Source organism: Sorex fumeus, unplaced genomic scaffold (assembly GCF_029834395.1).
Source record: "Sorex fumeus unplaced genomic scaffold, SorFum_2.1 ptg000094l, whole genome shotgun sequence".
Classification (NCBI taxonomy): Eukaryota; Metazoa; Chordata; class Mammalia; order Eulipotyphla; family Soricidae; genus Sorex; species Sorex fumeus.
In genome coordinates, this window is record NW_026606151.1 from 2,211,056 (window position 1) to 2,237,922 (window position 26,867).

The 26,867-nt window shown below is 55.8% G+C and overlaps 1 protein-coding gene across 1 annotated transcript in view; it reads left to right on the plus strand.

Annotated features, from left to right (window-relative positions):
* ZNF76 (zinc finger protein 76) overlaps nucleotides 1-26,867 on the plus strand; it is a 33,222-nt gene that overhangs the window by 5,464 nt on the left and 891 nt on the right. Inside the window, exons 2-12 of the mRNA XM_056132633.1 lie at nucleotides 15,601-15,769; nucleotides 19,472-19,552; nucleotides 19,841-19,918; nucleotides 20,579-20,778; nucleotides 22,614-22,730; nucleotides 22,839-22,914; nucleotides 23,172-23,297; nucleotides 23,396-23,575; nucleotides 24,055-24,288; nucleotides 24,383-24,549; nucleotides 26,434-26,547. Of these exons, the coding sequence (XP_055988608.1) occupies nucleotides 15,697-15,769; nucleotides 19,472-19,552; nucleotides 19,841-19,918; nucleotides 20,579-20,778; nucleotides 22,614-22,730; nucleotides 22,839-22,914; nucleotides 23,172-23,297; nucleotides 23,396-23,575; nucleotides 24,055-24,288; nucleotides 24,383-24,549; nucleotides 26,434-26,547 (1,446 nt within the window). The 5' untranslated portion in view covers nucleotides 15,601-15,696. The remainder of the gene's footprint in view (nucleotides 1-15,600; nucleotides 15,770-19,471; nucleotides 19,553-19,840; nucleotides 19,919-20,578; nucleotides 20,779-22,613; nucleotides 22,731-22,838; nucleotides 22,915-23,171; nucleotides 23,298-23,395; nucleotides 23,576-24,054; nucleotides 24,289-24,382; nucleotides 24,550-26,433; nucleotides 26,548-26,867) is intronic.

Here is a 26,867-nt window from a genome sequence, read left to right on the forward strand (position 1 = left end):
CCTTGGGCTTTCTTTCAATCCCCGGTCTCCTGTCATCTGAACTGTGTTCCTCGGGTGTAGCAGGTCATCACTGAAGACTTGGCAGCATCGCGTGTGCGCGTTCCGAAATCCCGATTGTTGTGTGCAGGACAGAGCCGTAAAGCCGATGGCGTGTCGGTTCCTTTTGTAGTCACGATGCATCTCTCGCCCAGTTGCCCCTGTGCCTAGAATGGGTTGACCTGGAGCTCAAACGCCTGGAATCTGGACCTTCCTGGGAGCCCTTGTTCGGTTGGCGGAATGAATGTGTTCGTCTTTATCATATTTCTGGCAGGAGCAGAGAGATTGGTTGGCACGGCTGCTAGGATACAGAGGTAACAAGGCCAGGATCTGTCACATACATACAGACAGGTCTCAAGAAAACAGCTAGGTTAAATATTTACTGGAACTTCAGAGCCCATCCAAGGGGAGCCAACTGGCCAAACGGGTAGATGTTGGTAATCATTGAAGTTGCATAGTGGGTCCCTAGGGTTTCCCGTTTTTTTTCTACTTTTGCATTTTTGAAATCCTTAGTTAGAAAGGGGAACTTTTTCTTCAAAAACACCTCAAAGCCAATACTGTTTATCTGGGTTATGTAGTATAGTGTGTGTGTGTGGGGGGGGGGGGGGTTGGGGGCTACTTCCGGTCGTACTCCAGGGACTCTCCCCAGCTTTGTGCTTGGGGGTCTTTCCTGTTGGTCCTTGAGGAACCGTGTGGTGCCAGGGATTGAGCCTGGACCGCCCGCAAGCAGACCATCTTCGCAGCACATAGAACTATCTCTGCTTCCTGAGTGATGTATTTAGTTTCACCCTCTCTCTGGCCTCTTCTGGGAGGTACCGGGTGCTTGGTACAAAAACTAGCAACTTGCAGTCCCTGGGTGGCAGGGGATAGGGAAAGTCCTGGCCACAAGCCTCAGTTGCTGTGTTGCTTCAGTCCTTCTTGCTTCCCGACCCAGGAATGGTGCCTGGTGGTAAAGGGCTTAACCGGTCTTGAGGAGGGTGGGAGGAAGGAAGGAGGGGGAGTGAGAGAGACAGAGAAAGAATATCCTCTAGGGTCTTCCCCTTCTGCCTCTCTAGTACCTGGGGATAGAGCAGTGAATAAAACAAAGTTCCAGGGGGGGCCAGAGTGATAGTACAGTGGAGAGGGCGTTTGCCTAGCACGAGTCCAACCCAGGTTTCATCACCGTCATCCCATATGGTCCCCCGAGCACCGCCAGGAGTAATTTCTGAGTGCAGAGCCAGGAGTAACCCCTGAGTATCGCTGGGTGTGACCCAAAATGCAAAAAATGAAACAAAGTCTCAGGGCTTAACAGGTTCACTAAGTGGGGTGTGGTGGTGGGGGAAAAAGGAACTAAGCCAGTAAGTAAAATGTCACGGTCACGGTCCTCCCGTTGTTCATTGATTTGCTCAAGTGGGCCCAGTAATGTCTCCATTGTGACACTTGTTACTGTGTTTCGCATATGGAATACGCCACGGGTAGCTTGCCAGGCTTTGCCGTGCGGCCGTGATACTCTCAGTAGCTTGGCTCTCCGAGAGGGGCGGAGGAATCGAACTCGGGTCGGCCATATTGGCTGCGTGCAAGGCAAACGCCCTACCGCTGTGCTATCACTCTAGCCCAAGTAAATGTATGCTGAGAAAATGAAGCAGAGAAGAGAGAGAAGAGTTCTGGGAGTCATAGTAGTTGACTTTTTAAAAACTCAAGCAGTCAGGGCTGGAGCTATAGTACAGCAGGTAGGGCATTTGCCTTGCACATGGCTGATTCGGATTCGCTTCCTGGCATCCCATACGGTCCCCTGAGCACTATCAGGAGTGATTCCTGAGTGCAAAGCCAGGAGTAACCCCTGAGCATCGCCGGGGGGGTGGGGGAAACAAAAAACAAATAAGCAGTCTTGGGGCCAGAAAGATAGTAGAGTGGGTAGGGCTCTTGCCTTGCACATGGCCTACCCAGGCTCAATTCCCAGCACCCTCCACAGGTCCCTTCGGCGCCTCTGGGCCTGGGATGCGGCTCAGTGGTTAAGTTCCTGCCTTGCATGCAGGAGGCCTGGGTTTGATTCCCATCACTGCTGGGACTCCCGCTATACCTGTTACTACTGCTACTACTACTACTTTATTATTACTATTATTATTTTGAGCTCTCAAGGACATTCTGATGGAAAAGGTAACATTTGAGTCAAAGCCTGAAGGTGGTTGAATACCGAGAAGGGCTTGGATCTGGGGGTAAAGACCTGAGGCTCCAGCCGGAATGTGTCTGGTGTATTTGAGAAACACAGTGCGGGGAGAAGAGAGACAGGAAGGATGGCAGTGGGGGTGGACAGGTGACAGATCATGCCGGGTCTCTTTGTTTTTGGTTTTGTTTTGTTTTTCTCTCTTTTGAGGGGTGATGTCACATCCTGTGTCCCATTCTAGGCTAACTTCTGGGTCTGCACTCTTGGATCACTCCTGGGAGGAACTAGGGACCTCCTGGAATGCCAAGGATAGAACTGGTGTTGGCATGGGCCGGGCAAGCACCCTACCCAATCCCAGGTTGGGTCTGAAAGATTTGATTGTGGGAGTGAGCTGGGGGCCATTGGGGGGCTCCAGGAAGGCCAGTGGAGTGGGTCTGGCAGCTCCTTGGAAAAGAAACTGCAGGGAGAAGAGAACTGGCTGTGCCCAGGCTAGAGGCGTTGGTGAGCGTCAGCCCATGGCGCGGGCAAGCCAGGGGGATAAGAAGTGCTCGGATTCCGGATATGCTTTGATGGCTGAGCCAGCAATTTTGTTAATAGACGAGCTGTGGCCTGCGAAAGATAAAGAGAAGGTGAGGGGGGATCCTTCGGGGGGCCTACATGGCTTAAAGGCCGCGAGGGATCCCATGTCTGGAAAGGGGGCTTTCCAGCGGATGGGGGCTTGTAAGAGGAAGCTGAGGAGTTGACCTGGGAGCCCGCCAGGTCTGGGAGGCCCATGGACACTGCGCCGAGCGAGCAGGTGGGTGCCCCAGGGTGCGTGAGAGGAAGGGCAGCGCCGGGTGCTGGGTGTCCCTTTGGGACTCCGATGCTTCTGGCCTCCGGATTGTCATCTGCGGGGGGACGCCACTTTATTGATTTGCTTTTGGTTTAGGGGCCACACCCGGCATTGCGTGGGGCCTTCACCCAGCTCTGTGGTCTCCTGGGGCACCATGGCAGTGCCCGGGGTGCACTTGAGTCTCCTGAAATGAAAGCCCGCACAGAACCCCATCTCTCCAGCCCTGTGTGACCCCACTTTAGACTAGAAATGAATTGGGGATCGGGGTGGGGGTGAGGTCTTCTCAGCCCCTTCACTGTGAAAGTGATGAAATGCTTACACCAAAAACAGGTGTCTGGGGACTGGAGCAATAGTATAGCGGGTAGGGAACCTGCACAGAGACGGCCCTGGTGTGATCCCAGGCACCCCATATGGTCCTCCATTCCCCCCCACCCCCAACACTGCCAGGAATAATTCCTGGATGCAGAGCCAGGAGTAAGCCCTGAGCATTTTTGGGTGCGGCACAAACTGTAGCACTGTAACACTGTCCTGTGCTGTCCTCCCATTGTTCATCGATTTGCTCGAGCGGGCACCAGTAACATCTCCATTGTGAGACTTGTTGTTACTGTTTTTGGCATATGGAATATGCCACAGGAAGCTTGCCAGGCTCTGCCATGTGGGCAGGATACTCTAGGTAGCTTGCTGGGCTCTCTGAGAGGGACAGAAGAATCGAACCCAGGTCAACCCCATGCAAGGCAAATGCCCTACCCGCTGTGCTATCGCTCTGGCACAAACAGACCAACCAAAACATAACAAACAGCCCCCCCCCCCCCGTTATCTATGTCTCAGTGTGTTTTCCAAAATGCTTTGCTCCCCAGTGTGTGGCAGTGTTGGTGATGAGATCCCTTCTTTTGCTCAAGTGACTGCCTGCCATGTGCTGGGTGCTGTGCCAGTATCAGCTGATGGCACAGCTGCTCTGTGCCCTCACAGCACACTGCAGCCGTCTGTCTGCAGTCCCCGTTCTGCTCAGTACCCAGGGAACCTGCGGAACTTGGGGGGGGGGGGGTGGCCATGACCGTAGCCAGGGAAAACTTGTTCTTGGCCCGGCTCCAAGGGGAAGCCGGGAACACGGTGTGAGAGATGGGACAAGACTGTGTTCCCAGGAAGGAAGGAAAAGGGGATCTCTGAGCGGGGGGGGGGGGGGGGGGGGGGGGCCGCCCCGCCCCTACCCCCTGCTCGCTTCACTCAGACTCCAAGCTGCTCCTGGTTCTCTAGCCCGTGGAGGTTTTCAAATCCAGTCTCAGGAATTCCCCTTAGATCGAATTCACAATCAACAGGACTGATTTGGGATTCAGACTAGAGCTAAAAGTCTTTTAGCTCTGTGACCTAATAGTGTTACTCAGTCTCCACATGCCCATTCTTTGGGAGGTGCTGATTAAGCACAAATGCCTGTTCTCCAGGCACTTAAATTCTAATTCGCCTGGAGCAATATAGTACAGCAGGGAGGGCACTTGCCTCGCACACTGCCAGCCCAGGTTAAACCTCCGGCATCCCATATGGTTCCCCAGGCACCACCAGGAGAAACTACTGAGTGCAGAGCCAAGGATAACAAGCCCCTGAGCATTGCCAGGTGTGATCTGAAAAAAAAAAAAAAAAGGTTCTAATCAGAAGAACAGGACAAAGGTGTGTGCTCCCCCTCTTTCCCCCCGGAAGTTGAGCTCAAGGAAAACATCGATCCGCTGTCATCGGTGCTGCTGTGGTCTGTCATTTGGCTGTTGATGCTATATTGTCAGGAGAGTCTGGCCAGCAGCATAGGAGACAGGAGTACGGGGGAGAGACCCTCTTGATTGACAGGTCACCCACAGAATCAGAGCAGGCTGCCCATGCACCTATCAGGGTGGAGACGGTTCTTTCACTTAATAGAAGAGAGCAGTCTATTCTGTCTTGGTGAGTGAGTTGAAAAACAAGCCAGGAGACAACCTCAAGTGCACGTCAGTTTGCGTGGCCTTAAACACCTCCTCCTGCCTCTTGGGGCCTCTTGCTCCATGGCCAGTTGTGAACTGCTGCAGAGAAAGGTGAGTGTGGTCTGCTCAGTTGACTTTGCTGTGCTGGTGGGACGGTGGGTCTTGTGCCGCTTCCTGATGGACAGCTTGGAGTCAGAGAGGTTGGACATGACTCTCAAAGCCTCCCCGCCGGAAGCAGGCAGAGCGCCTCACGGGTAAACCCCGGCCCGCCCAGCCAGGCGATTCAGCTCCATGAAGCCCGGAAAGGCCTTGTTTAAATACATAACCCCTGCTCCCAGCTTCACTGTCTTGCTAGGTTTTGTTTTTGTTTTTGTTTGGGGGCACGCTGGCAGTGCTCAGGGTTCTTTCCTGGTGGGGCTCGGAGGACCTTATGGTTGCAGGGGGTTGAACCTGAGTCTGCCGACTGCAAGGCCAGCTCCTTCCCTGCTGTACGGTTGCTCAGGCCCAACTTAACTTCTGCTTTTAAAAAAAAAAAAAAAACAACTTCTGTTTGTTGGACATGTCTGTGGCCTTGGGATAGTCGAATAAAGTACATACGCTGTGAGCTGAGAACCAAGGAAGTGGGGTGGCTTGAGACTGTAGGACGGACCTGAGGCTGAGCTGTGGAGGGTGTGGCCGCAGGTACCTGAGCCCCTGCTTTCTCTGAGACGCTCATCTGCTCCACCGAGGCCCTGGCCAGCGGCCACAGAAACGGTGCAGGAGAGGGGAGAGGGGTTGGAGTGATAGCACAGCGGGTAGGGCATTTACCTCGCATGTGGCAGACCCGGCATCCCATGTGGTCCCCTAAGCACCGCCAGGAGTAATTTCTGAGTGCAGAGCCAGGAGTAATCCCTGTGCATCGCTGGGTGTAACCCAAAAAGGGAAAAAAAGAAAAGAAACTGTGCAGGAGAAAAGAAAAGGAAACACTGCATAGTCCCCAAGGTCCATAGCCCTGACCATCGTGTCCCTGGGCTCCCTGGAGCTGCTGTCATCTCGTGCCTGGCCTGAGCAGCTTTCCTTGTGGCACTCTGCGCTGGCACCTCTGAATCAGGGGGCTCTGCTTAGAGCTAGGATTCCACTGCAGCCCTGTCACTGCTGAGTCCCCTGCCAGCAGCCACACGGAGAATCCTCATGTTCTTGCAGCTAACAGAAGGGTGCGAGGCACGCCTACAGGCTGGCTTTATTAGTATTTTATTTATTTAATTTTGGCTTTTTGAGCCATACCCGGTGATGCCCAGGGGCTTACTCCTGGCTCAGGGCACCATATAGGGTGCCGGGGATCCAACCCAGGTCAGCTGCGTGCAAGGCAAGTGTCCTACCTGCTCTGGCCCCGCTTTTTAATTTTTAGTTTGTTTAACCTGATTCATAAATTCAGAAGGCTGAAAACTTTGATTTTGGGGTCCTACCTGGCTAGGTGCTTGGGGGTCAACTCCTGGCGATGCTTGATGGACATGTGGTGCCGGGGATTAAACATGGCAGCCTCCTGGGCTCTCTCCAGCCCTTACACCTTATTTGGAGGTCTGGGGACATGGTGCAGGGTTTAGGGTACAGGTGTTACATGCAGAAACAGGAGTTAGGGTATAGGCGTTACATGCAGCTGACCTCAGGTGGATCCCCAGGACCACGTGTCCCCCTTCCCCAGCATCATTGGCTGTAGGCCTGGAGGGGAGGTCCCTGGGTGGGCCCTGCTATCCACCTCTCCATCCCAGTTAGCTAAAAATCATCAAAAGTGGCCCAGGGCTCACCAAAAAAACCTTTTTGGTTGTTGTTTGTTTTGGGGACCACAGCCCACAGTACTCAGGACTTACCCCTCACTCTCTGCTCAGGGGTCACTTCTGGCAATACTCAGGGGACCTTATGGGGTGCTGGGTATTGAACTCAGGTCAGTCATGTGCAAGTGCCTTATTGTTATACTGTTTGTCTGGCCCCCAAACCCCTTATTTTTCTTTTTTACTTGAGTTTTTGTGGTTGTTGTTTTGGGAGTCACGCCCGGCAGTACTCAAGGAATCACTCCTGGCAGGGTTCGGGAACTGTATGAGGGGCCAGGGATCTAATCCGGGCTGGTGACCAGCTGCAAGCACCTCTCCTGCTGTACTATGGCTCTGACTCCATCTTTTTTTTTTTTTTTCCCACTTAATATTTTAACTTGGCTCTGCTAATCCTGTCCTCATGGTTCTTACTTTGTTTTGTTTTAGGGCCACACTCGGTGGTTCTTAGGGGCTTGCTCTGCACTCAGGGATCACTTACTCCCAGTGGGCTCAGGGGACAATATGGGATGCCGAGGATCAAACCCAGGTTGGCAGCACCCAAGGCAAGCGCCCTCCCTGCTGTGCTATTGCTCACAGCGCTTGTCTCAAGCATTAAACAAACACCCGCAGGCAGGCAGGTCTCCTGTGCTTGCTTTTTTTGTGGAATGAATTATGAAATGAGGTTATTAGATCTCAGCTCTTGTACCTTTCTCAGCCAGGGTGTAGGCGCTGGTTGAGCGCTCTGGCGAGCCGAGAATAACCCTCTGCTTTGTGGGTGAGGTGTACATGTGCCTGCCTCCCCACCTTCCAGGGCGGTGCTTGGGTTCTTTTGAATGTTCACTTAAAATGAACAGACTTGTGTTTCTTAGAATAGTTTGTTTTTGTTTTTGGGTTTTTTTTTTTTTTTTTTTTGCTTTTTGGGTCACACCCGGCAATGCTCAAGGGTTAGGGGTTACTCCTGGCTCTTCACTCAAGAATTACTCCTGGCGGGAGCTGGAGTGATAGCACAGTGGGTAGGGCGTTTGCTTTGCACACGGCCCTACCCAGGTTCGATTCCCAGCATCCCATATGGTCCCCTGAGTACCGCCAGGAGTAATTCCTGAGTGCAGAACCAGGAGTAACCCCTGAGCATCGCCGGGTGTGACCCAAAAAGAAAAAAAAAGTATTACTCCTGGCTGTGCTTTGGGGACCATATGGGATGCTGGGAATCGAACCCGTGAGCAAACACCCTACCCGCTGTGCTATCACTCCAGCCCCCTCTTAGAATAGTTTTAAATACACGGGAAAAATGAACAGGAAAAGGGCTGGAGGGCTCTTGCCTTGCATGCTGCTGACCCGACTCAGTCTCTGGCATCCCATATGGTGCCTCAGACACTGCCCGGTGTGGCCAAAAGGGAAAGAGAAGGGAGAGAACAGGCCCTGGTTCCATCCCTGGCACCACATACTACACTACTCTTGAGCACAGATCCAAGAGTAGCCCCAGAGAATTGGTGTCTCCCCGATTACAAACAAACATTCTTTTCTTTCTTACACAAACATTAGAATGTTTATTTTCATAAGACAGCCTCTGACAGCTGCTAAATATTCATTAGCAGACTTAGAATGTACACCACAGAGCAGCGAGCTAGCTTGCTTGCTTGCTTTCTTTCTTTCTTTCTTTCTTTCTTTCTTTCTTTCTTTTGCTTTTGGGTCACATCCAGCAATGCTCAGGGGTTACTGTGCTCTCTCACCTAGAAAGCAGTGAATTTCCTTCTTTCTTTTGTTGTTGACTCACCTTAAGATAGTTTACAGTTACAAAGTTGTTCATGATTGAGTTTCAATCATACAATGTTTCAACACCCATCTCTTCACCAGTGCACATTTCCTGCCACAATGTTTCCTCCACCCAGCTTGCTCTATCGCGATCACTTTTCTTCTCTTTCTCCCCCCCCCCCTCACTTTTCCCCTTTCAGGCACTGTGGTTTGCAATTCTGTTACTGAAGAGTTATCACTCTACCTCCTTTCAGCACCCAGTCTCTGTCCAGAGTGATCATTTCTTTCTTTTTTTCTTTGCTTTTTGTGTTTTTAGACCACACCCAGTGATACTCAGGGGTTGTTCCTGGCTCTGCACTCAGGAATCGCTCCTGGCAGGTTCCGGGGACCATATGGGATGCTGGGGATTGAACCTGGATCATCTGCGTGCAAGACAGATACCCTCCCTGCTGTACAGTCTCTCCAGCCCCCAGCGTGATCATTTCCAACTATCCTTGTCATAGTGGTCCTTCTCTGTCCTAACTGCCCTCCCCCTCTCCTCTCCCTCTGACTCATTTCTCTCAGCATGATACTCTGCATGTTCATCCATGTATAAGCAAATTCCATGACTTCATTTTTCCTAGTGTCTGCATAGTATTCCGTCATGTAGCTGTGTCCTAGTCTCTTTATCCTCTCATCTGTTCTCAGGGACTCATTTGTTTCCAGGTTCTGGCTATCATGTTTGCCTGGCGCTACAATGAACACAGGAATACAGGTGGCATTTCTGCACTATATTTTGAGGCCACTAGGATGTATTCCCAGGAGCCATATTGCTAGGTCATATGGAAGCTCAATTTCTAGTTTTCTGAGGAATGTCCATATTGTTTTCCAAAAGACTGGATCACTTGGCATTCCCACCAGCAGTGAATGAGAGTCCCTTTATCCCCACATCCGCGCCAGCACTGGTGGTTCTTGTTCTTTTGAAAGTATGCCAGTCCCAGTATAAAACAAACACTTTTACCGTGTGATCCCAACAGTCCTCCCAAGTGTTTGAATTTGAGTTTGGGTGATTTTTTAAAATTATCCTGATTATTTATTGTTCTTCAGTTACTAATGAGCACAAACCATTTTCTTATATAGTGTTTATTATTAGCATTTTGTCCCTGTATGAATTTATATTGTAGATTTATCTGTCCAGTTAGAATTTGGCATTATTGGTCGAGGGTTTGTGGCTTCCCCCCAGTTTTTTTTGGGGGGGGGTTGTGTGTTAAAATAAAATCATCATCTTAACCTTTTCTTTTTTTTGTCTTAGTTTGATTTTTGGGCCATACTGGTGGTGCTCAGGACCTTCTCCTGACTCTGCATTCAGGGATCACTCCTGGTGGGCGCAGGGGACCATATAGGGTGCTAGACATCAAACCCAAATGCAAGGCAAATGCCCTCCCCACTGTACTATAACTCTGGTATGTCTTAACCATGTGTAAGTGTACAGGTCAGCTGCATGTATTGTTTTAATATCTTTCAGGAGTCTTCGGGGGGGGGGGCACTTGTGTGTGTGTGTGTGTGTGTGTGTGTGTGTGTGTATGTGTGGCGGAGTAGGGGAAACCCAGCGATGCTCAGGGCTTATTCCTGGCTCTGCACTCTGGAATCATTCCTGGTGGTGCTCTGGGAACCATATAGGATGCCAGAGATCAAACCCGGGCCAGCCACATACAAGGCAAGAGCCCTCCCCGCTGCACTGTGGCTCTGGCCCCGAGGCCTTTTTCCTATAACAACAAATACTGAGTCATATTACTCCAGTTCTTCCAAATCTGGTTCTCATTTGTTTGCTACTTGACTCCATTGGTCTTCATTGCTCCCAGCCTGCTGCCTCTCTGTCCTCCACGAGAATTTTCTGTATCCCACTGAGGAATATTCTGAGTGAAAATTAAGTCATATATATATTTCAGACAAAGTTGTAGCACTGTAGCACTGTCCTCCCCTTGTTCATCGATTTGCTTGAGCAGGCCCAGTAATGTCTCCATTTTGAGACTTGTTACTGTGTTTGGCATATTGAATACGTCACGGATAGCTTGCCAGGCTTTGCCATGTGGGCGAGATACTCTCGGTGGCTTGCTGGGCTCTCTGAAAGGGGCAGAGGAATTGAACCCGGCTCAGCAGGGCTGGCTACGCGCAAGGCAAACACCCTCCTGCTGTGCTATCGCTCCAGCCCAGACAAAGTTGAATCACTGTCACTGTCACTGTCCTCCCGTTGTTCATCGATTTGCTCGAGCGGGCCCAGTAACGTCTCCATTGGAGACTTTGTTGTTACTGTGTTTGGCATATCGAATACATCACGGGGAGCTTGCCAGGCTCTGCCATGCGGGCGAGATACTCTCAGTAGCTTGCCGGGCTCTCCGAGAGGGGCGGAGGAATCGAACTCGGGTCGGCCATGTTGGCTGCGTGCAAGGCAAACACCCTCCCGCTGTGCTATCGCTCCAGCCCAGACAAAGTTGAATAGTCTTTAATTTTTTCCCCAGCAAATTTCCCCTCCATGTTTACCCCCCCCCCCCCAGGGCTAGTTGGCAGAAGATAGACCCAGTCCCTATCTTCGAGGGGAGCCAGGTAGGGCATGGGTCCAAATCAGCAGTTTCCGTGGCAAAGTGTTGAAACGCAGGCCGTGGCTGCTCCGTGGCATCCTGACTTTCCCTGTTTGTCTGCTGTGAGGGGGCAGTTTAATCCTCTCTTGTTTCACCTAAAGATCCAGAGTCCCTAAATAGCCTTCCTAGGCCTGGGGTGCGTGCAATGGGCTAAGGGCTGACTTTGCATGTGGGAGCCCCAGGATCAGCACCTGTTACCACACAGTCCCTTGGTCACTGCTGACTGGAGGGAAATCAAGGAGGGAAGGAGACAGAAACCTTTCTGAAGTTCCCTCTGCCTAATCTTATCTTTTGCTTACACTTTCTGATCCACATCTTCTACTCTGTATCTGTTGAGGTATGTCCTGGCCCAAGGCAACAGTGTTGCTAGTCCTGGGAGCGTGTTCTTTTTGACTCCTATCTTTTGCCCTGTTTCTTTGGTTATTTTGAGGGAGGTGGGTGGGGATGGTACTCAAGGTTTATTCCTGGCTCTGCTCTCCGGGATCACCCCTGGTGGTGTGCCAAGGATTCCGTGGAGTTCCAGGGATGGAACCCACGTGGGTCATGGGCAGGCAAGCCCCTCCCCGCTGGACTATGTCTCCTGCACCGTGCCCGGGCTCTTCCCTCCCCCCCTAAGTTTGTCTCTGTACCTGCCTCCAGTATCGACCTTTGGGGAAGCAGGTCATTCTGTGCCTCCACCGAGGGCCAGCCACTGCCCTGTCTCCTGCCCCCCTCTTTCATTTATTCATTTATTTTTTGCTTTTTGAGTCACACCCAGCGATGCACAGAGTTTACCCCTGGCTCATGCGCTCAGAAATTACTCCTGGCGGTGCTCAGGGATGCTGGGAATCGAACCCGGGTTGGCCACATGCGAAGCAAATGCCCTACCTGCTGTGCTATCACTCTAGCCCCCCACCCCCACCCTGCCTTTTAGAAGAGATTGTGACTCACTCTGAGAATCTGTGATGCCAAGGGGCAGGGGATGGTGGTGGAGGTGTGGCTGCTGCTCAGAGCCAGACCTGTGACCGTCACAGGCATCTGTTCGGCCTTCACTTGGCACAGGAGGGTTCAGGGACCGCCAGCATTTCCCACACGGATAGGAACAGAAAGAGCAGTTGGCCCCCACCCCATGTGCGTGCCTGAGGCCCCATAGTACATGCTCCTTCCTGCAACATCAGGCAATGGGAAAAGGGGAGAGCAAGAACAGATTACGTGTTCTTTCTCTGGGGGGGTGCCGGAAATATCGAACCCAGTGCCTTGCCCATGCAAGACAGGACCTCTGTCTGTCACTGAGGGCAAGATGGATTTCTTTCTTCCTCTTCTTCTTTTTGGCTTTTTGGTTCACACCTGGCGATGCTCAGGGGTTACTCCTGGCTCTGCACTCAGGAATTACTCCTGGCGCTGCTCTGGGGGCCACATGGGATGCTGGGAATTGAACCCGAGTCAGCCGTGTGCAAGGCAAATGCCCTCCCTGCTGTACTATCCCTCCAGCCCTAAGATGGATTTCATAGAAAGAAAAAAAAGAGAGAAGAATCTGGGCTTGGGGAAATAACTCACAGGACTGAGCACAAGGTTTTCCTGCAGGAACTCTCTCCCTGTTTCCCTGGCTCCTTCCCCCAAGTGTCACTGAGGTGCCCACTGAGTTCCAAGCCAGGAATAACATCCAAGTACCTTCGGGTGTGGCCCACACACACGCCCCCACCCACCAGAAGGAGGAGAATATTGGCTGAAGGAGGAGAATAGAACAGGTTGGGTCGTTAGCTAGATGTGGGACCTCTAACAGAATAAGGGTGGGCTTTCTTTGAGTGAGGAGCGTGTTCTGGGGGGCTGCCGCTGCTGGCTTTTCCCTCTTTCCACTGTCATCAGGCCAAGAAGGCATGAGTGCTGGCTGCAGTGGGTGGGATGGGCGTGTTAAGCCACCAGCATCTCGGTATTTCGGGTCAGACAGCATGTCCCGGTGGACCAAAGAGAGGAAGGAGTGTCGCAGAGCCTGGGAGCTAGGGACCCGGCGCTCGGCTAGCTGTGGGAACACAGCCCGGCACTCCAGCCCCAGCTAGCTTCCCGGGCCACATTCTTGCTACCATCAAGGTGAAACAAAGGACCTGGAAACAAGTGAAACAAATGACTGGTGAAAATGCAGGCCAGCGGCTAGAGCAAGAGTGCAGCGGGTAGGGCATAGCCAACTCCCAGCATCCCGTATCTCATATGTCCCCTGGGCACCACCAGGAGTGATTCCTGAGTGCAGAAGAACCCTGAGCGTCGCCAGGTGTGACCCAAAAAGAAAATGGGACCAGAGTGGTAATACAGCAGGTACGGTGCTTGCTTTGCATGCAGCTGACCCAGGTTTGATTCCGGCATCCCATTTGGTCCCCTGAGCACCTCCAGGAGTAATTCCTGAGTACAGAGCCAGGAGTAACTCCTGAGCACCACTGGGTGTGACCCCCAAAACAAACCAGGAAACAAAAGTGGCCATAGCTGGCAGCGGCCACAGAGGCCACCCCTCTCAGTTGGAGGTTTTATGATCCTTGTTTTGTCTTCATACCTAAAACGTGTGTGTGTGTGTATGTACGTACGTGTGTCCTCTTTTCAAACACATGCTGCTTGAATTTCTCTCCCTACTTGAGACAATCACAGAGGCTCAGGCAGTGGAGCACAGTCCGTGCGCAGGTGAGGGCCTGGGTTCGATCCCCCCTGTGCTATGCAGCTCCTAAGCACTGCCACCCGAACTCCCACAATAGCAAGTTGAGGCTCGTGGAGCAGACCGAGAGGGCCAGGGCGGGAACATCCCTGAGGTCCGCAGGGCCTGGGGGAGATTGCGTTCAGGGTCAGCTGTCCCTGTTGCCCCTCCCCCGGGTGTCCTTTATGAGTTGGATGCACAAGGCCCTGACTTGATCCCCAGCCCACAGACACCACCACAACTTTGCTGGGCATGTCCCCCATGGCCTTCTGCGCCACCATCACCACGTGGCACACGCTGTCAGACCCACACACCCGGCCCAAGTGTCACCAGAAGTGGCCCCTGGGCCCTCAAGCACTGGGGACATCTCACTTCCTCCCTTCATCAGGGTTCATGCACTTCCGGCTAAGCCCCTGGGCCGCATAGTCAAATCCTGAGTGGCCCCCAAGGCCTGTGGCCTGAGCTCCCTTTGCCTGCCTGCAGCAGTGCTTCTCGGGTGGCCATGTCCCCTCCCTCCCCTCCGCTGATGGCGTGAGAAGGATAATGGTGGCTTTACAATGGTGGATGGTCGAACTGTAAATGAGTGGCGGCTTGCAGATCCCTCCGGCGTGGCCCACTCTGCAGCTGCAGTGGCACTGCTGTTCCTAATCATCGCCCTTTGGGTATATTCATCCACATCCACTGTTCAGGGGATGGAACAGTGGCCCTGAAACGCACTCCAAGTCCCGGGCAGAACTTCCTGGGTCATTGGGTCAGGACCCAGAGTCCCTCAGCCCCCGGGGCTGCCGGAGTGTGCGCTGCCTGTTTCCAGCTCAGGGTACCCATGAGCCCGGCCAGGGGTAAGCCCCAAACAAGAGGGAACAAGGCCAACCCACAACTGGCTTCTCTCTGGGCACCTTCGTGAGCACAGGCAGGGTAGCAGTGACCGCAGCAGTCAGCAGGGAGACTCCAGCAAGGCAGGCTCCTGCCGGGGTACCCTGACATGTGTCTGCTCATGCCCGAGGGCCCTGTGAGTTGCCTGTACACGGGGATTGGGGGAAGCCAGAAGTGAGCCAGGAGCCACGCTGAGCCGAATGCCACATTCTCACAGGCGGCAGCGGGTGCCCGAGAAGGGGCCTGGGTAGTGCTTGGCGGAGCCGTTTGTGGTATTGGGGCTCTGATCAGCTTCTAGAGTATGTGTTCAAGCCCTTGGAACTCTCTCCATCCCCTTTAGGATTCTAAATGCATGTGCTTAGGGAGATAGCTGACTGGGGCCAATGTCGAGGTGGAGACCAAGGATTTGGGGCCAACACAGTCCCCCTGAGCACCCCCGCAGTGGCCCTGGTGGTGGCCCCAGCACTGCGCGGCTCAAGCCCCATCAGGAATGGTCAGGAGAGGCCCCCAGGCCTTCACCACTACTTGGGGGACACCCCACCCCCAAAAACATGTCTCTCTCAAACCCTCTTGATCAAAAACAACAGGTTCGGGGCTGGAGCGATAGCACAGCGGGGAGGGCGTTTGCCTTTCACGCGGCCGACCGGGGTTCGATTCCCAGTGTCCCATATGGTCCCCTGAGCACCGCCAGGAGTAAGTCCTGAGTGCAGAGCCAGGAGTAACCCCTGTACATCGCCAGGTTGTGACCCCAAAAAGCAAAAAAAACAAAACAAAAAAACAGGTTCTCAACTTTGGAAAATTTGTCCTTTTTTCCCCCTCTCTATTTTTTGCGGTGTTGGGCCCAGACCCACGGCCTGCCTCCTCTCGTCCCACCCCACTGCCTGTCGTCACTCTGCCCCGGGTGTCTCGGAAGCCCGACAAAGCTGCAAGCACCTAACATGACCCTGTCTGTCTCCTCAGATCTGTGACCCCGAAAGCCACCCCTGTCCTCGGCCGTGGCTCCCGGTGCTGGCCAGAAGCCAGCTTCATGTCCGAGTGCGCAGGCGACAGCGGGCCATGGACAGCCTGGGCCTGCAGACGGTGACCCTCAGCGACGGGACGACAGCCTACGTCCAACAGGCTGTCAAAGGTGAGTGTGTGCCGGCCCAGGCCCGCTGACCGCAGCTCCCACCCACAGGTGCCTGGTGAAGAGGGAGTGCGGGCTCACACCCCACCCGGGCCCTCGCACACAATCCGGCTCAGCAGTGGGAGCCGAAACCTCTCAAAGGCCGTGCCCCTTTCATGTAGTTGGTGGTCAGTATTTCCGGAAAAAATGAAGGTGACGCTACTTAGGGCTCGGGGCTCTGCAGCCGCCCCTCCCCAGGGTCATAGCGCTTCGTGCTCTCAAGAAGCAGTTCATCGGGGCTGGTGTGATAACACAGCGGGTAGTGTGTTTGTCTTGCATGTGGCCAACCCGGGTTTGATTCCCAGCATCCCATATGGTCCCCAGAGCACCGCCAGGAATAATACCTGAGCGCAGAACCAGGAGTAACCCTTGTGCGTCACCAGGTGTGACCCAAAAAGCAAAGATAAAAAAAAGCTGTGGTCAAGAAGCAGTTCATCGTGGTTCAGGTTTGACCCCCAGGCAGCCAGGGATGTGGCTCAGTGGGAATGTGTGTGTGTGCTTTAACATGCATGAGACCTGGGTTTGATCCCTGGATCACCAACACACACACACACACACACACACACACACACACACACACACACACACTGCCCACTGTGGCCTAAAAGAAACACTTTGAGCAAGTTTTGACACTTTATCTACTAAGGGCTGGAATGATAGAACAGTGGGTAGGGCACTTACCTTACACACACTTGACCTGGGTTCAATCCCTGGCTTCCCATGTGGCCATACAGGAGTGATTCATGAGTGCAGAGCCACCAGGAGTAACCCCTGAGCACAGCTGGGTGTGGTAAAAAAAAAAAACCCTGTCTGCTGAGCACCTACATGTACAAGATCCACCTGTAGTTCAGAGAGTCCCCTGAGCGTTAACATACTGTACTTAAGTTCCCACCGGTGTTGCCAGACATAAAAACATAGGGCATATGGGCTCAATCCTAATTATAAATAAGCAGCAGTTAATTTTGCAGTTTAAGTATGTCCCAAACTCTGTTTGGGATCGACCCACATTAAACATGGGGTTAGATACTAAAAAAAATACGACAATGGGGTCTGGACCCGTAACAGCAGGGAGCGAGGGCACTTGCCTTGCATGTAGCTGACCTGGGTTCCCGCCCAGGCACTCCATATGGTCCCCCAAGTGCCATCAGGAGTGATTCCTGAAAGCAGAGCCAGGAGTAAGCCCAAAGCACCGTTAGGTGTGGCCCAAAAAGGACCCCCAAATTTAAAAGTTTCAACCCCTCCCCCGCTACAGTTTAGGAATATTATACATATTATACTGAGGTCTATTCAGGGCTGACCAACATCAGACACTGTTCTAAAAGTTTCCTGTTTATTAATTCTAACCATTTAACCCTAACACAAATGAAAAAGAAAAAAAATTGTTATTTTGGGGGAAGGGAGAGGACAATACCAGCAGTGCTCAGGGACAGTGCTCTGGCTCAGTGCTCGGGAGTGAACCGTGGATACTGGTAATAGCTGCTCTTCATTTCACCCTAGAGGTAATTGCTATTGTACACTTAAGGGGACTAATGATTGTTGTTTCTTTATGTCTGTGTTTATAACTATTCTGGCAAGCTCCCCAGGGTGTATTCGATATGCCAAAAACAGTAACAAGTCTCACAACTTGAGATGTTACTGGTGCCCACTCGAGCAAATTGATGAACAGTGGGAGGACAGTGCTACAGTGCAGTGCATATCGCTGTCTCGCTGTCATCCTGTTGGTCATCGATTGCCTCGAGCAGGCCCCAGTAACGTCTCCTTCGTCCTAGCCCCGAGATTTTAAAAGTGCCACATTCGAGACTCTTTCAGGGTCAGGAGAATGAGACCCATCATTGTTATGGTTTTTTGGCATATTGAAACGCCGCGGGGAGTTTGCCAGACTCTGCCGTGTGGGCAGGACACTTTTGGTAGCCTGCCAGGTTCTCCAGAGTGCACATATCTATTCCTAATTCGTGCATTAGTTGTACTAAAGCAAGGCTTGTCCAAGTGTTTTTGTTGTTTGGGTTTTTTTTTTCCCCTCCTTTTTGAGGCCCTACTTGGTGGTGCTCAGGGGTTACTCCGGGCTCTGCACTCAGGAATTACCCCTGGCAGTGCATGGGGCACCATATGAGATGCTGGGGATCGAACCTGGGCCAGCTGCATGCAAGGCAAGCGCCCTCCCCGCTGTGCTCTTGCTCCGGCCCAGGTTTGCCTAACTTCTTTCCCTCCCAGCAGACACCACACCGGGTGGTCTCATCGCCCCTGCATCTGATCTCCTCTAGCGTTTATCACATTTACTGCCTGCCAGCCTCAAGCCAAGACTTCTTGCTACATTTTATGTCCTCATTATTATTATTATTTTTTTATGTCCTTATTCTTAAGGAATCAGGAGTGACTCCAGGGAGTGCCAGGGAGTGAACCAGGGTGAGCAAACGCCTCGCCCCTATCCTATCTAGCCCCCTTAAGAAGATAATTTAAAGTACATAGCTTTCTTTAGGAAATAGAGAGCCCCATAAAGTAAGAGGGTGGGGGGAAGATAAAATGAAAATCATCTGTTTGGGGCCACACCAAATGCTGTCCAGGGTTTCGGGCCCTCTACTCGGACTCTCCCCTACTCGTGCTCAGGGGACCCTGCCGTGCCAGGGGCTGAACCCCCGCCTCTTGTCAACAACGCAGGTGGCTCTCGCCCTCTGAGCTGCCTCTCCACCCTAGAAGATAACAGTTTGTTTGGGAGCCACACCCAGCGGGGCTCAGGACTTGTGCTCAGGGATCATCCCTGGCAGTGCTTGGGGGGTTTGCATGTAGTGCTGGGGGTCACACCCAAGTTGACTGTGTGTGAGGCAGCCTTACCCCTCTATAGTGTCTATCCAGCCCCAAAAGCATCATTTCCCCCCCCTTTCTCACTTGGAGAGTCCGAGTGTTCCTGCCCGGGATCGAACCAGGGACCTTTTGCGTGTGAGGTGAACGAGATAACCTCAGGCTGGAGTGATAGCACAGCGGTAGGGTGTTTGCCTTGTACACAGCCTGCCTGGCCGAGCCGGGTTCGATTCCTTCGCCCCTCTCGGAGAGCCTGGCAAGCTACCGAGAGTATTCAATATGCCAAACACAGTAACAAGAAGTCTCATAATGGAGATGTTACTGGGCCTGCTCGAGCAAATCGATGAACAATGGGAGGACAGTGTTTGTTTATTTGTTTGTTTCTCACTTGGAAAGGAAACCTGGCCTGGAGAGGCTTTGTAAGGGAGGGCGAGCCAGGCCCGTGCACACCCCAGGCCGGGACTGAAGCCCAGGGCCCAGCTGGCTGCAGAGCCCCGAGTGTCTAATCGTGCACAGTGCCACGACAATGAGACTCAAGGGGGAGGGTGTCTCTGTCTGGTTGGGACCATTTCAGACCCACTGGGGGCTCAGCGGACCTTGGGGCACCTGTGGTTCACCGTCTAGTTTGGTCTCTGCCTCCGGTTAGGCGGGAGTCCCCACTGGAGTGGGAGGGCAGGGTAGGGTGGGGGGCAGGGGAATGGGTGGGTGACGCTGCACTTCCTGGCGGTGGCTGGAAGGGAATCTGGGGGGGGGGGGCTGAGGGCGTCTCGCACAGGATCTGAGGCAGGAGGGGGGTGACCAGGAGAGGCCCCCAGTGTTCGGACGCACAGACTTTGCCTCTGCTCCATCTCTCCATTTCCACCTCCACAGGAGACAAACTGCTCGAAGGACAAGTGATCCAGCTGGAGGACGGGACCACCGCTTACATCCACCAAGTGACCGTGCAGAAAGGTGAGGGCGGGGGTGGAGCAATAGCACAGCAGGTAGGGCATTTGCCTTGCATGTGGCCAACCCGAGTTTGATTCCCAGCATCCCATGTGGTCCCCTGAGCACTGCCAGGGTAATTCCTGAGCACAGAGCCAGGAGTAACCCCTGTGCATCGCCAGGTGTGACCCAAAAAGCAAAAAAAAAAAAAAAAGGTGAGGGTGGCCTGGGACACCCCAGCCGCGTGGGCAGCCGCCCCCAGGACCCCAGCCCGGCGCAGGCCAGAGAGAAAGACGGGCATCACTCTCGTTGCAGAAGCGCTTTCCTTCGAAGATGGGCAGCCCGTCCAGCTGGAAGACGGCAGCATGGCCTACATACACCGCACCCCCAAAGGTGGGCCCCACCACCGCGGTGGGGATGGGGGAGACAGGCTGATGCACTGTAAGAAGCGGGAGTACACGGGGAAGCTGCCCCAGATCTGTGGCCTTGCCCACCTTCCCTGGGCCAGAAAGTGGGCAGAGGGGCTGGGGCGATAGCACAGCGGAAAGGGCATTTGCCTTGCATGCGGCTGACCCGGGTTCGATTCCCAGCATCCCATATGGTCCCCCCCAAGCACCGCCAGGAGTAATTCCTAAGTGTAGGGTCAGGAGGAACCCCTGAACATCGCTGCGTGTGACCCAAAAAGAAAAAGAAAAGAAAGTGGTTAGGGTGGATAAGGGAGGTTAGAGGGCAGGGTGGGCGACTCTGTGCTGACTCTGCGCTCAGGGATCACTCCTGGTGGTGCTTAGGGGACCCTTTGGGGTGCCAGGGATCGAACCTGGGTCAGCCACGTGCAAGGCAAACGCCCTCCCCGCTGGACTATCGCTTCAGCCTCTCACAGTTGGATCCATGAGGCCACTGAGGAGCTCATCTCTCGGCATCCAGCCCTGACACCCCCTAAGATGCCGCTTGAGGAGATTGGGGGCCTGGGGGGGCAGCAGCTCGGGGGCTCCCCTGGAACAGATGGTTGGCCTGCCCGGAGGCAGCATCCTGACTTGCTCTCGTGTACCCCAGAGGGCTTCGACCCCAGCACCCTGGAAGCTGTTCAGCTGGAGGACGGCTCCACGGCCTACATCCACCACCCCGCAGCCGTGCCGGCCGATGGCACCATCCTGGCCGTGCAGACGGAGGTGGGCCTGGAGGACCTGGCCGCCGAGGATGAGGAGGGCTTCAGTGCAGACACCGTGGTGGCCCTGGAGCAGTATGCCAGCAAGGTGAGCGCACAGGCCGCCCCGTGGCCCGGCCTCTTAACCCAGCTCCCCCGACAGCTTGTGTATATCCTCGCCGGGGCCTGTATCCCCGCCCCTGACAGCTGTGTGCGCTCTGCCTTGTCGGTGCCCTGGCTGCGGAGGGCTGGCTGCTGTAAGGGACAGTGACAGCTGGGAGCCCGCTCCCTGGGCTGTAGAAACGCTGCTTTTACGAGACGGCTGAGATGCCCCAGCGGGTGACCCCAATCTCGGGGCTCTGAGGTCAGGCGGTCCCGGGTCTATTTCTGCTGTGCGCCTCACTCAGTCATCTGGGGAAGTCACCTCAGCAGCCGGGGACGGCCAGGCGGAGACTGCAGGGACAGCTGGGCCTTTCGGAACCGGAGCCGCCCGCCCATCCCTGTTGCTGAGACCTGGGCGTCGCGCCGAGCCTCTGCTGGAGCCCATCCTGTGCCCTGCCTGCAAGGGACAATGGCAGGATCCGAGAGCCTGATGCGTCCCTCCCTCCTGCTGCAGGCCTCGGGCTATGCCCAATGGCTCCCTGGAGCACTGACTTCCCCCAGACTGGGCTTTTTTTTTTTTTTGAGTCATACCCAGTAGTGCTTGGGGGTTTCCTCCTGACTCTGTCCTCAAAGATCACTCCTGGGGGTGCTCAGGGGACCACATGAGGTGCCAGGGATCAAACCAGGGTCGGCCACGTGCAAGGCAAACTCCTTCCCCACTGTGCTGTTGCTCAGTGCCCCCCTCACTGGGCACGACGGCAGACCGCTTTAGACTGTGCCCCCTCTTAACTCCTGCCCACACCACCCCAAAATATTAGGCCCTGGATTTGAGGCTCAGACTGATGCGAGGACACTGGGGTGTGTCCTGGCCTCCCCCTGGTCTGGCTGGGGCCTCCCCTCTTCCCTCCACTATGCCAGAAGGAGGGACCCGGCAGCTCTGATGTGTCAGGATTCCCTCATTCCCTTGAGAACGTGGGGATGGAATCTGAACGTTTGAGGGGTGAACCCGCTGAGCAGATCCGTGACCCACCAGCTGCTCCTGTGCCAGGGAACTGTGTGGCTCCTTGACCCCTGGCTGGAGCCGACGAGACAGATCAGATTGCCAGATTCTCGCCTTCCTCTATGGAGGGGTGTGGGGAAGGGGAACACAGCCGGCAGTGACCAGGCACCCCAGGCCTCCCAGCCACCTCCTGGCCAAGACCTCACTCTTTGGTTCCCTGCTCACCAGACGGTCTTCCAGAGGTCTGTTTCAGAAAGGCCAGAGTGTTCCAGGAACAAAGGTCAGGAGAGTCCAGGGGCAGGCCCAGGGGTCCGGTGTGGGGAGGACCGTCCAGGTAGCCAGGCCAGAGCTGAGTTGGGCGCCCACTGGCCCCTGGCCCTTGGTAACCCAGCTCCCAGAGCAGGCCTTCTCCCCGTCATCCTCCAGAACACAGGCCTCTGGGGGTCGGGCCCCTCCCATGGGGTGCAGCCCCTGGCATTGTGGCCTCCTGGTGGACTGCTGGCTCGCAACCTAGCTCCAGGCTGACACTCCCTCCTGCCCCCCCAACCCCCTCACATGCACTCGCACATGGCCTTTCTGCTCTGGGTCACAGCTCCTGTGAGTGACCACTGCCTCCTACTGACCTCAGAGCCAGCCCCATCCTCCTGCAGTGTCTGTTGTCCCACCCCCACCCCACATCCGTCTGCTCTGACTTCCCAGCTTGCCCTGTGTCCCCCCTCCCACCACATACACACACACACACACACACACACAAACACACAACACACAACACACACACACACCACTCTGCCCCCACCCGGGCAGGGTGACCCTGTTATCGGGTCTGTGCTCTTCTCCTCCAGGTTCTGCAGGACAGTGAGGCGCCCCCCAACGGCAAGGCACAGCAGGTCGGGGACCGGGCGTTTCGCTGCGGCTACAAGGGCTGCGGGCGCCTCTACACCACGGCGCATCACCTGAAGGTGAGCTGGACCCCTGCTCAGCCTTGCGGCCTGGGCACCGCTGCTGTCAGCGTGGGGAGGCTGGCGCCCGTCCCCCCACTGACGATGCGGTGGCTGCCTGCCCCCCAGGTACACGAGCGTGCCCACACCGGGGACCGGCCATACAGGTGCGACTTCCCCAGCTGCGGAAAGGCCTTCGCCACAGGTAACTGACGCTGGGGGACCGAGGGCCAGCAAGTCAGGCCGCCTTCCTGCGGCATGCCGGAAGGAGGGGAGGGTGGGCTCCCCCCAAATGAGTCCCCAGCTTCCCTCTCGCTCCACACTGCAGCCCCCGAGCGCTGCCTGGGCAGTGCAAGGCCAGGGCAGGCACCATCCCCGGAAGCGGGGCCCCGGGGAGGTAGAGGAAAGGCAGGAAGCCAGCTCCCTCCGAGTGCTGCCCTCACCCCTGCCCAACTCGACCAGGCTACGGGCTCAAGAGCCACGTGCGCACGCACACCGGGGAGAAGCCGTACAAGTGCCCGGAGGAGCTGTGTAGCAAGGCCTTCAAGACCTCGGGGGACCTGCAGAAGCACGTGCGCACGCACACCGGTGAGGCCGGCGCCCGCCGCGCCCCACGCCCGCCGCGCGCCCATCCCCGCCTGGCCGGCCCCGGGCGCCACTGTCCCCTCCGCACCCCGTCTCCGCAGGGGAACGCCCCTTCCGGTGCCCCTTCGAGGGCTGCGGCCGCTCCTTCACCACATCCAACATCCGCAAGGTCCATGTGCGCACCCACACAGGCGAGCGGCCCTACACCTGCCCCGAGCCGCACTGCGGCCGCGGCTTCACCAGCGCCACCAACTACAAGAACCACGTGCGCATCCACACAGGTGGGCCCGCTGGCATGCCAGGACCGCCCCCCCTGCGGCCCCCCGCCGGCGTCTCCCCCTTTTGCCAGTCTCCCGGTGCAGCGCGCACCTCCTGCAGCAGATGGGGCTGCCCCCACCTGTGTCCACAGCCATGCCCCGGCTCCCACCGCCTTGAGCGCGCGCCCCTTTCTGCTGAGCTCCTGCTAGAGCCGGGCTGAGGCCAGCGGGGGAGGAACGGACTGGAAGGTCCCCTGGCAGCCCCTCGCCTCCCCCCACGGTCCTCACGACTCCAGGGGTCCCGCCTCTGCAGCGCCAGCCCCAGTTCCCGACTCACCACCCACCAGCCCCAACCTTCCCGGCAGCTGCCTGACCCCTTCCTGCTCGGCCCCCCCACGCACACCAGGGCCCGGGCTCCACCTGACCCACACCCACGTGCCCACTCTGTGCCCTGCCCCTCGGCCAGCCCCAGTGCCCCCCTCATGACAGCCCAGTGTCCCCAGGGGAGAAGCCCTACGTGTGCACGGTGCCGGGCTGCGGGAAGCGCTTCACTGAGTACTCGAGCCTGTACAAGCACCACGTGGTGCACACGCACTGCAAGCCCTACACATGCAGCTCCTGCGGCAAGACCTACCGGCAGACGTCCACGCTGGCCATGCACAAGCGCAGCGCCCACGGCGAGCTGGAGGCCACGGAGGAGAGCGAGCAGGCGCTGTACGAGCAGCAGCAGCTGGAAGGTGAGCGGGGCCGGGCGGGGCGCAGGGAGGACCCCGGCCTGCCGCTCCCCTCGGCTGGGCAGGCGTCAGCCGGGACTCCCCGCCACCCCCGCAGCCGCCTCTGCCGCCGAGGAGGGCCCCCCGCCGCCCAAGCAGCCCCGCATCGCCTACCTCTCGGAGGTGAAAGAAGAGGGCGACGAGGCCCCAGCCCAGGTGGCCATGGTGACCGAGGGGGACGGCGCCCCTCAGGTGGCTCTCATCACTCAGGACGGTGCCCAGCAGGTACGGGGGAGGGGACGGCCGGACGGGGCCCCTCGCTCTCCTCCCAGGGACTCCCAGAGGCCTGATATTCTCCTGACCGCCCTCCCAATGCCCCCCCCCACATGTGTAGTTTCTCTGTTTTCTATTTTGGTTTTATTTTTTTGTTATAGTTTTTACGCCACACCTGGTGCTGCATGGGGCTTATTCCTGGCCCATACTTAGGGGACCATGTGGGATGCCAGGGATTGAACCTGGGTTGGCCGCGTGCAAGGCAGGTGCCCTTCCCGCTGTACATCTGCCAACCCCAGTGCAGTTTTTCTCCTTAGCCTGCAGGCGTCAGGGCTGAGGCTGAGGGTGCCAGCGATACCAGGGAGGCCTGTTTCCTGTGGGCGAGGGGGACTCAGGGCTGCGAGGACACAGCCGTTCCTTGGGTTCCCCCGTCCTCCGTGTCCATGGCTGCCTTGTTGGCATCAGGGCCAGAGCCAGGCTGGTGTAGACAGCCATGTCCTGCCCCCAGCACTTGTCCTGTCCTGACTTCACCTGTTCTCGGGCACTGATCAGAGGAGAGCCTTAGTTGCAGGGGACAGTGCCCTAAGGAGAGGGCAGAGTGGACAGAGGTCACTCACTGCAACCCAGGGCCTCCTGAGTGCCTGTGTCCTCGACCGTCTCGTCCTGGTGATGTGTGGTGTCCTTCCAGCGGGCACCTGGGGACAGAGCTGCCCTGTGTGCCTGGGGGACACTCCCCCCTCACCTGCCTCCCCACCGGCAGGTCAGCCCGTCCCCAGAAGGCGAACAGGCCCTGAGCAGTGACATCAGTGTAGTGGCCCAGCATGGCAGCTCCAGCCTCACCATCCCCAGCCACCAGGATGGCCTGGCCTCATCCGGCACACATACTGCCACCATGGTCAGTGCCAGTGGCACCCAGACACAGCCCAGATGACCGGGCGTTTGCTTGGGTTTTCTTCTTGTCCTTCTATTGAGGGTGGCATTCACGGGCAGCTTTCCTTGGGGTCACACCTTAAAAGCTCCAAGATCCCACCAAGAGAAGGGTCTTCCCCGGCCAGCTGCAGCTCACAGCTTGAGAATTCTTGGCTGGCGTGAAGGGACAGTTTCTTTCTTTCTTTCTTTTTTTTTCAAATTTTTATTAGTGAAACACCATGAGGTACAGTTGTAGACTTACAAATTTTTGTGCTTGGGTTTCAGTTATACAGTGATCGCGTACCCATCCGTCCACCAGTGCCCATTCTTCACCACCACTGATCCCAGTATCCTTCCCACCCCCCATTCCCCCCATCCCACCCTGCCCCTGTGGCAGGGCATTCCGTTTTGTTCTCTCTCTCCTTTTGGGTGCTGTGGTTTGCAAAAGAGGCATTGAGTGGGAATCATGTTCGGTCTATAGTCTACTTTCAGCGTGCTTCTCCCATCCTGGACGAATCTTCCCAATACCCTTTATTTGGTGTTCCCTTCTCTGTCTGAGCTGCCTTTACCGCTAGAGTGTGTGGCTGGCCTCCAAGCCATGGAGTGAACCTCCTGGTACTTATCTCGGCTATTCTTGGGTGTTAGTCTCCTATTTTGTTACTTTATGTTCCCCAGATGAATGCAATCTTTCTATGTCTGTGCAAAGGAACAATTTCTAAACCGCCGTCTAGCCCTCACCTGCCCTCCCTGTAGGCGGTTGCCGCCCTTGAACTTCACTTCCCAGGGAGGGGTGGAGGATCTCGGAGGCCTTTCAGAGCTCAGTTCTCTTAGGGCTCAGAGTCCCTAAAGGAAGGGAGTTAAACCACACCCCCTCCCCCGGCTCCATGCTGACCCACGGTGGCGTCCATTCCCTGTGGGCGTTTGCCTCCCTGCTTCTGGGGAGAGACCCCCGGCGGGCGGGGTGGAATAGGTTCTCCTCTGTTCCAGGTCACCATCATTACCTCTGGGGCCGTGGTGGCTGAGGACACGGGTGTCACATCCCTTCACCATCAGCAGGTGGCGCTGCTGGCCACGGCCAACGGGACTCACATCGCTGTGCAGGTGGGTGGGAGGTAGTAGGGATCCCTCTGGGGGGACATGTGGCCACCTGGAGGCACCAGCCCCCTTATACCCCTGCCCGTTCTCCACACTGCCCACCTGGCCCCCGCAGTCCCCGGGGTCACTGATGCCAGCGGCCTCCCTGCTCTGCTTCTCTGCGTCTCCACTTCTTCCTCCGGAGAGTGGGGAGGCCAGGGTCCTCCTGTGATCCGGGTGGTGGTGGGGGTCACTCTGAGCCTGGACTCTGGCGGTTCCTGGCCGTGCCTTACCTAATAGTACCCTGGGCAGCTTGTTTATCAAGGACTGTCTGGGGGCTCCCCACG